This window comes from Pseudochaenichthys georgianus, chromosome 4, assembly GCF_902827115.2.
Source record: "Pseudochaenichthys georgianus chromosome 4, fPseGeo1.2, whole genome shotgun sequence".
NCBI classification, from domain to species: domain Eukaryota; kingdom Metazoa; phylum Chordata; class Actinopteri; order Perciformes; family Channichthyidae; genus Pseudochaenichthys; species Pseudochaenichthys georgianus.
Window position 1 is genome coordinate 20,829,183 of NC_047506.1, and position 10,086 is coordinate 20,839,268.

General features: G+C 38.5%; 1 protein-coding gene across 1 annotated transcript; it reads right to left on the reverse strand.

Annotated features, from left to right (window-relative positions):
* Positions 1 to 3,823: 3,823 nt before the first annotated feature.
* On the reverse strand, positions 3,824 to 5,545 carry pdcb (phosducin b). The gene is made up of 3 exons (XM_034080800.1): positions 5,498 to 5,545; positions 4,579 to 4,727; positions 3,824 to 4,339 (listed from the first exon to the last, which is right to left on the reverse strand). The coding sequence occupies exons 1-3, from the start codon at positions 5,541 to 5,543 to the stop codon at positions 3,824 to 3,826; spliced, it is 711 nt and encodes a 236-aa protein (XP_033936691.1). The 5' UTR covers positions 5,544 to 5,545.
* Positions 5,546 to 10,086: the final 4,541 nt, after the last annotated feature.

Sequence of the window (10,086 nt, forward strand, 5' to 3'; positions counted from 1 at the left end):
TTAAAAATATCTAAACAAAGTTGTTTAAAATAGGTTTACATTTAGGATGACAGCCAGTGAGCACCGTTTGTGGTTGTGTCATCTCGCCCACATCCGTTGTCCAAATTTGGTCTCAGGGGAACCAACACGCCACAAACAAGGTCTCCACTGCCGTGTCATTTCATCTCTCAGTAATGTGTTTTATGTGGGTGAACTAGAGCGTAATAGCCTGGCTTTCCAAGAGTCCAAACAAAAAATAACAAAAGTTGTCTAATTAGCGGATCAGTGTAAACAAAGGGAGAATCAAAACGTCAGAAATGGGGGCGGATCATGTGCTCATTTCAGGGGTAAAGAATTAGGTAAAATTAGTTTGAGGGGAGAGATGAGTCAATTCATGCTCTTTGGCCTCTTCCAAGAAGCAATTCACTTGGTTAATACTGCGTTGAACATCAAATAACCTAAAACCTGGATAATGCAAAAACTGTTGTGAATTTTGATTTACAAAGCTACCCAGATAACTCAGTGAACCTGCATGGTAAAAGAGGCCAATGCAAATGTATGTTCTTCAAAATATTGACGCACGTAAGCCTACTCACCTTAATGGTTTATTGTTTATTCTGAGTTTACAGATGAGTAATCTTGTTTTGAAGTGAATCTTCTCTCAACCCTTGCTTGGACTCTCGTGGCTTTTGTTGCACTCACTGAACTGTAATCCTGTTGGAAGATTACCAGACATACAGTAATGTACAACTCTGCGAAGTTAACATTGTTGGCCAGTGGCAGCACACAAAGTTGTTTTGGCTAGTTGGCTGCAACTCTTGCATGTGGTTTGGTCAGCAGCACCCAGTCTAGCTGACATGTTTGGGCACCTAAAAGTTCCTGAGGGAGGTATCCAAAAGGTTTTGATAAATGTTAGGCACGCTACTGTAAGAAAATTAGGTCTTACCAGCTAGAGGCTATGCTTGCTGTGCCCGATGCGTGGCTGTGGAAACCAAAGGTATATCCTGAGAGAAATATGTGTTAGCGTGTCACAGTTCAAGCTCTTGCATCTGGAGTAATTAGAACTCAAGAGCTTCTTTGCAGGCAATATGTTAGAGATTATAAGAATACTTACATAAAACCACATACAAGTAGACACTTAAGAATTTGCTTTGAGGTGTTTTGCAAAGGTATAAAGCTGTCACATGCTTAATAATATAAAACTGCAAATTATGTAATTTAACAGGAGGACTGAGATAACTTTTACCCTGTTTTGTATTCGAAACGAAAACAGATGAATAATAGTCATAAACATAGACCTCTATTAATATAGGTTTTTACAAAGATTTAATATAGTACTTTTCCAAGTCTTCTGATCACTCAAAGTGTGTTAACACTACCTGCCAACAATCAAACACTGATGGCATAACAAGTAGCCAAAATCATCTTCCAATCAAATGCTCATTCACACATGCACTCACGCATCTGTGGTGTAAATGTCTTGCCCAACGACACTTCAACATGCAGACTGGATTGAACCGCTAGTCTTCTGATTGGTGGATAACCCGCTCTATCTGAGCCTGGCGCAAAGTCGCCCCAAACTGTTATACCACTACTAGTAAAGGCACAACCTTAATCCTCTAAAAGGTTTAGCCTGATTACCTCAGCATAGATCTCTGCCCTACGCATCAAATGACACTCTTTGATGGAAGCATCACATGATCCTTGTCCTACAGTATCAGTGAATGTGTTTGTGTGGCACGGTGCGTGGCAGATTCAGTCCAGACATGAGCAAACTTAATTGAATTCCTAACATATTAGATTGTGGGCAAGCCTTTGATTCAAAATCAAAACCTGCTTAATGTTGCGGTTAAGACATGCCTTCAGCCCGTTGGGGTCATAGGGGAGTCAACTCTATGCTGCAAAAATAACTGATGAGGTTATTTAACATGTGACAGCCTGCTTTAACAGGAGGGGAGTCTCCCACAGTGGTATGTACCCAGGGCCCCAAGCGACATTGTGAGATGAGGGCCCCCCCCCCCCACGACAGGAGTGAAAAGATTTTTGGAAACAAAGTACTTTGCAAATATAATTCCTGTTTATTATTATTATCAGCACAGTTACTTTTTTATACAGTGAAGTAAATGGTAAATGTGCATGTATGTCGTTCAGTATGCGTTTGCAAGTGAATACGTCTGCATTTCCTGTTCATTCAATTCAATAATATAAATACTATATTATTTTATTATAATATACCGTAGTTGTAATATAGTCAAGACAAAACATGCTTATTACATGCTCAAAAACTGATATTTCTTAAATCTGTATTCAAATGTAGTTCCCTCTGTCAGCAATGTATCAACAACTACACACACATTTCTATCAGTATTTCTCTGTGTTTGACATGATGATTACTGTTAAGAGTTAAGGGGAGAGGCTGAGCATCACCATGAAATGTGCAAATTGACTTAAAAATGAATAAAAGGGGGAAAAATGCTCCATGTTTTTTAGGCTGTAAACTTTAACTGTTATGTAAGCCAACTAGACTGACAGTTTTTCACTCTTCCTCCTGTACATTAGCAGATAAAAGGCATAACATACTTGAATGAATGGGGTGCGCGGAGAACTGCGCTGAGAACTGCACTGAGAGCTGCGCACAAGCCGAGCTCATAAGCCGAGGCCCCCTGTGCAATGTGAGGCCCCATGCAGCCTGCATGAGCAACCTGTAGGGAGGGACGGCCCTGTATGTACCCCTGCATGCATATCGCCGGTGTCTTTGCTTGTGGCCTCTGGTTTTGAATGCACTGCAGTTGTGTGATTTTTGCTAAAATTCTTCATTTTTTTTTTAAAGTAACGTTATTAAATCATTATTTTATGTGAAGGGAAATACTCCAAAAGGACGCACAGCATGCCTTTAAAGCCAGAGGGGTTATGTAAGGACCCCCTCCTGGAGCAGTTAGATGATTGAGCCCTATTCTGAGTAGTTTAGTTTGTTTATCCAGTGCAAGTTTAAAAATGACACTTCCTAATCTCTTTCAGTCACTATGAAGTTGCCAGTATCATAAATCAAACATGTACAAAGCAAAACTTTACAATTTTATGTAATTTTGTTAATGTTTTTATTCTTGACAACACATACTGTACATTGGGCTATGTTTCAAATATTACGGAACACAGTTTAGTAAGGTACCCAAATCGTTAGCAAAATCCAATATGACAAAGATGATATTGACAAGTGCCAAGTCATATTTCATATGTATATAATACAGTAATAAAGTAAGATACATTCATGTGCAAACTCCTCACTGATGATGGTAAATCAGAGTTTTATTCATGTTTATTCCAGAAAACAATATACACCTGGAAGACATGTTAACACAAAGACATGTTCACATTCAGAGTGCCTTTGCCTATTAAAAAATCCCTGTCCTATTTAGCCCTGCATAGTTATTTTTTAAATCTTGGCAAAATACCACAAGTATATATGTTTAAATATTGTATCACATCTGAAGATGTCACTTTGTACAAACCCTGGATATATAAATAACTGGTGTACAGATCAAACCAAAAAAGTGCTACAAAAAAAGTACTTAAATTAATACATTTGTACATGTTAATACAGCATGCATAAGTGTCTATAGTTACAACATGATTGAGAGCACCCGTATCTTGGACATCAGGGTTCTTTCACCAACTGGATGTTACATTATTTAACAATCCTCAAACAATACTGATCTAATAAAAATGTCTTGTTCATTTGCCATGGCCCAGAAGAATAACTTTAACAATAACATATTGTCTTTTGTTGCTCTCCATCCAACCCTCCAAAAACCTTTCTTTCTTCTTCAGCAGCCAAACTCTGTGTTTATTCTACATCATTTTCCTCTTCATCTTCCACACCAGCCAGCTCTTTCTCTGGCAGCAGGCCATAGCTGTTGAGGAAAGCTTCCACATCAGTGGCGAAGAACTCCCCGGTGAGGTGCTGTGTGCAGGCCAGGAAGTTCCCTAGTAGGTCTCCAGCTTTGTACACCAGCAGTGTAGGCAAAACCTCATCTGAGAATCGCTCGGCTGCGCCGGAGGAGACAGCATCAATCCTGCAGAACTTTACACTGGGGTATTCAAGTGCCAGGCAGTCAAGGCAGTTGTTGAGCTCCTCACATCCTTTGACTCCAACCTTATAGATGTGGACCACCACCACTGTGCTGTAATGCTCCTTCTCGATGACTTCAAGAAAGGCCTCTCCACTGTCCAACTCATGCACACCTTCAAACCGAGGCCCAAAGCTGAGTTTATCATGCATCTCCTGCATGCAGCGTTTCCTGTATTTCTTTAAACATCCCTCATCCTCCTCCTTAAGCAACTCGTACTCTTGGACACTCATCTGAAAAAAAAGGGGGAAAAGTGTTAGAATTGATATTGGCTACATTTGTTATCACAATTACATGTATTATATTACATTATGTTGGCTGGCGTTTTCAAAATAAACACTAAGAAGCTTTCAAGACTATTTTTGCCATAAATCTGAACCAATGCACACAATTGTAGCTGTATCCACAGCATCCAAAGATCATAACCAAAAGCAAAGTAAAAGTCTGCCTTCTCTCGTTTGTCTGGTTGTACCTTGCGGTTTAGGGCTGATCTGCCGTCTTCATTTGGCTTGCCTGGGGTTGACATTTGTCTCAGCAGTTCCTTTTTTGCAGGCGGCAAGTTTTCCTGGTCCATACTTTCCAACTTAAACCTCCTCCAGTCATTGATGACTCCTTTAGGACCTTTGGAGAAGACACATTACATTTTGTTGTTAGTTATGAAAGAGTCTATTGCATGTTTTAAATTATTTCTTAAAACATACTTATTTCTGAATGAATTTCTAAAAATAAATGACTGTAATTATTCAGTTTAACAGTCAATAAATTGGCTAATGGAGAAATGTTTTCGAAGCAGACACAATTCAATCAGAAGGAACTTCCTATATAAAAATAATCCACTTAACTCTCAAGGCCCACATCATGAATAGTATGTGGGATTTCCAGCTGGATAACTGGTTCATTCATCTGTACAAAGACTTGGTGCAGATAACATTTGAGTCATGAGTCATTGTTGGGTATGGTGCTTCAATTTTGGGATTAAAGTGTCATCTCAGATGTAGTGCACTATTGCTCCACCGTTGCGTAACAAAAAGAAGATTAGAGCTGTGGTTAAACTGTCAAAGCTCTACAGGTCTGTAGTCTGCTTTGGTCTTCCTGTCAGGTGTTTAGAGTCAATTGCTCAGTAGTCATTGCGTATGACCTTCTGTCTGTAAGGTTGTTTCGAGTGAAAGCTTCTTAATGATCAATTAATGAACTTTGTTTTTGCAAAGACACATTGGTTATTACTGAATTTCCCCACGGGTATTAATAAAGGTCCATCTTATCTTATCTTATCTTGTACTTAGATACATGGTTTGACGAGAACCATTCCCCCGGCAGATAAGCACAAAGAGAGGTCACCAAGTTCTAAAAATATCCACAGGCTTATGTTTGAAAACACTGCTTCCACTCACCTGTTTTGGTTGCGAAATCTTCCATTTCAAGCAGTCTGTCCGACATTTTTCTGGTGAGTTAGCTGTAAGATAAAAACTTGAGAATCAGACAACAGGAGGTAATTCATATGATGTGGTTAGTTTATACATGATTTGGATGTTTGGATGAATAATTATTTTAATTTAAGTTTAATAGCCTGCATCAATAATTGTTCTCCATAAGGCTATTGTTTTTCTACTGACTTAAATTGCAATGTGACAAAGTGAGTGCCATGATATTTAATTAAAAATGAGTGCAGTCTAAGAGGATTACTGAGCTGCAACAAATCTGTCTCCTGCTCGCTTTAAGCCCCTTAGGGACACTGTATGAAGTTGGAAAACATTTAATTGGCAATAAAGAAACCTGGAACAACAACGATGACAACAACAACAACAACAAAAACAACAATGTACTAATTTAATTCAAATAATATGTTTGTGTGTATGTAAAACTTTAAGAGAATTTGTTTCTACATTGCAGAAAAAAAGATTATTGAAAATAAATAAAATATAGGATCCTATTATATCGGATTAGTATAATGAATACTTATAATTATGTACATTTGCATAACTTTGAATTTGCAATAACTGCTAAAGATTTAAAACTAGTCACTCTGGGTCCTACACTGCTTTGTAATGAGGTTAGTTTGGACCAGTTGTTTGTGACGTATGCAGAGCTAATATCTAATTGGATAAAAGGACCGATCCACAGCGTTCCCATTAGCTTCATTCTCCCTGCATGCAGTCACGGTGCTGATCTGGCCAGGTGATCTTTGTGGCCATCTTTACAATCCCCAAATCCGGTGTAATCGATTTGCCGAGATTGACATGAGCAAATGAAGTCCCATATAATGGTTTGAACTTATGAATGTATGTGTGTGTGCAAGAGTTGCACAATAAACTCTTTTATAACAGCTGACTTTCAAGTAGACCCATGACTATTCACTAACGAAGAAATAATCTTCTGTTCTCATTCTGTGCAAAAGGATTGACTTTGAAATGAAAAAATAAACTAATGTGGTTAAAACCTTTTTAAAACCTAGTGTTGTTACACTGTACTTGGCAAATAATGACCATAAAAACTCAAGACGACCCCTAAACTCAATCTCAAATCAATACATTTTATGTTTGTAAAAACATATAGACCGAAAAACCAATCACATATTAACACATTTCAATATTTAGTTCTAGATCAATCCACTTTACAATTTTTCAGAAATAAGAGTTGTAAATTGAGTTTTTCTTACCTTCAACCGTCACAGTGAAGTCCTCCCTTTGTGTCAGTAGTTAACTTTGCACTGGTCCTCACTCGATCACTGAGATATCTCTTAGTGGATGGTGTGCGTTATTGTGTGCATGCGTGTGTCTGATCCAGCCAATGAGCTTGGTCTAATGAAGATTTCAAAGAAGTCCCTATAGACCCAACAGAAATAGAGCATAGATCCTAAGAGGATTTGACTTCAGGAATTAGAAGCCTCTACTTGATAAAGGCCTGACTACACACAAGGAAGATAGAGAGAGGAAGAGAGAGAACTGAACACTTTAAGTCAAAACTTTGAGAGTTTCTTCTTTTTTTTATTAAGATTATCTTATAAATCACTTGATTAGGCAGCTGGTAGCCTTGTATACTACTCTATTCAAGAGCAGAACAGAAGAGCTGTTGTGTTGCATTTCACAATTATAAACAGATCATTAAGTGTTAATTCAAACAATATATCCCTGAGATGAACTCTCAAATAAAGGGTTCTTGTCTAGAAGGAAGGGTCTTCTAGGCACATAGCTTCGCATGAAAATGACCACATGACACACACACGCACACGCACACGCGCACACACACACACACACACACACACACACACACACACACACACACACACACACACACACACACACACACACACACACACACACACACACACACACACACACACACGCACACGCACATGCCCACACCCACACACACACACACACACACACACACACACACACACACACACACACACACACACACACACACACACACACACACACACACACACACACACACACACACACACACACACACACACACACACACACACACACACACACACACACACACACACACACACACACACAAAAAACACTACTGTATGGGTGGAGGAAATCTTGTGATGTTTTATCATGTGCTTCTTGATTAGTGTTAAGACAGAGAGTGTGTGTAGTGTCTCCTTCTCCCTAATTATCCTTTTACATTTCCTCACTTCCGCCAACATTTCTACAAAGACAGATAAGACATAGATAAGAGCATCTGTGCATCTTGTTGGTTGTGATAAACTGAAAAGTACTACAAATAACAAGAGCAAAGATAACGTGTTATGGTTAGGTAAGTTTGAAGCCTGACTTATGCAAACACTTTTTAATTATTTGATTGATTGATACAATCAGCTAAATGTGTTTCAAGAAAAAAGTTTACAGAAAAAATTAAAAAAGAAAATTGCCCTTTTCAGAGTGTTATATCATTACATTCATGAATACATAATTGGATAAGATTTACCTGTTTTTCTGGATTACAGTAGATACCATAACATCCCAAGGGAACTTTACTCGAGGGCTTTATTTCAAAAATAAACATGTCCCACATGTATCAGTTTAATCCAGTTTGTTATTGGTTTGGGTTTAAGACAATGAAAGAAAGTGTTTTTTGCAATGCAGATGGTATTGTAAGTAACACATTTCTCAACTGTGTGCAGGCACCTCCACACTTTGCAGTTGAATCAGCTGAAATGCATTCAGGCTGTTTACGTGGTGATGCCAGGGACAATCAGTTTCACTCACGTCATTGATTGGTCTCTCAGAGAAAGATAAGCATAAACTAAACCGGTGCGACAAGTTTGCTTCCATGTAATATAGGAGGTGTGTGGCGCAGTGGATAGAGCCTTGGTGTTGGGATCAGGGGGTCACAGGTTCAATACATTCAGCCTTTGTGTTTTCCACAAACTACAGCTGCAGTTTGTAAGGAAATGCTTTCACTCCTAATAATTTGTGTTTTCCAACGGGCTTCCGTGTAAGATTGTCTTTTGCTGCGTACTGAAGCATAGGTGTGCAAATAGCGACCTTAAATGCTCCCCACAGCCATGCGATATTTTTTTGGACAGCTAATGTAACCTTGTTGGACTTCTGTTCCTTCGTCTCTGTGGCTGTCCTGTATTTATTGGCTTAAAGGCTTACTAGACTTTTTATACAGGCACACAGAGTATGACGTCAGGTTGAGTTTCACTATTCCAAATTACCTAGTAAGCATAGGTTGCTTAAAATGGAACTCAGCAGATTATTTAGTGCCTTCTGCGTAATAAATGTCCCTCAGCAACAGCTTCATGTCCAATATTAGCCTCTCCAAGTCACTGAACTCACATGATAAGAGGTTCAATCAACAAATGACTGATGCATTTGTTAAGTCATAAATCACAGACTTTAATACAGTATATGCAGTCCCACATACAAAAAAATATAAGGCTGAGAGCAATCTTACTGAGAATAAATATTTCTTAAAGGGAGTCTTGCCTGGGAAATGTCAGTGTCGATCAGGATGTGTGAATGTGCCTCATTCAGAAACTGTTACATAACCACATATCATTAGGTCTCTTCTCTTGTCTGGACAACAGGGCAAAACCAGCTTACTCATACCTTTGTTGAAAGCTAAACGTCTTAGGCCTGAAAACTAATGCTGTTCCATAAAAGTTTTTTTAAATGTTGTGGTCTTTTTACCAAAAAAACACATTTAAAAATATAGAGTTTCTATTGTGCCCAATAATATATTGTTTGTTAATTCTTCTGCAATGAATAGAATGAAAAATTCACTTTTTGTTGTTGTGCGTTACCCTAAAAAACGGTGACGTGTTGTTACCTGTGCTATATCTGTTTATGTCCCCTTTTTCAAAAAATATTTGACTTATTGTGACCTCTTTAAATAAAACATCTAGAAAAACAACAGTTTAGCAGACCATTGAGACTGAGCTAAATATGCAAAGTAAAAAGAAAGGCAAAGAAAGAAAAGTTTAACTCAGGGACTGTTGGGGTAGAAAATTCCTTGAATATAATGCTCATTATAAGAAAATAATAGGGAATAATAAGTATTCAGCATAATACCATAATACTTGGTACAATAGAGTATAATAATATAGTGTAATGTTAGGGTGTGTCAGAACAGTGTTTCCATCAGAATGAGTGTGCAACTTCATGGAGGAGAGTAGAGGGTTCTTCTGCTAGTATGCATGTCTGTGTACAGGTCCCACTCTCTCTCTCTGAGTGTGTATGTGTGAGTGTGTGAGTGTGTGTGTGTGTGTGTGTGAGTGTGTGAGTGTATGTGTGTGTATGTGTGTATGTGTGTGTCAGGTTGAACAAAAAGTCCACTTTGAGGTTCAGGTTAATTATTCTTCACATTGCCTGAAGCTAATGGGGTACGAGGTTACGACTGGAAAAGGACCTGCAGTAAAACTCCCTTCTCACTTGATGGTGAACCATGGTGAAGGTCAAGAAGCGGTCAATGTCACGGAATTCGTCCAGGACATGTGTGCGGGAGTGTAAATAAA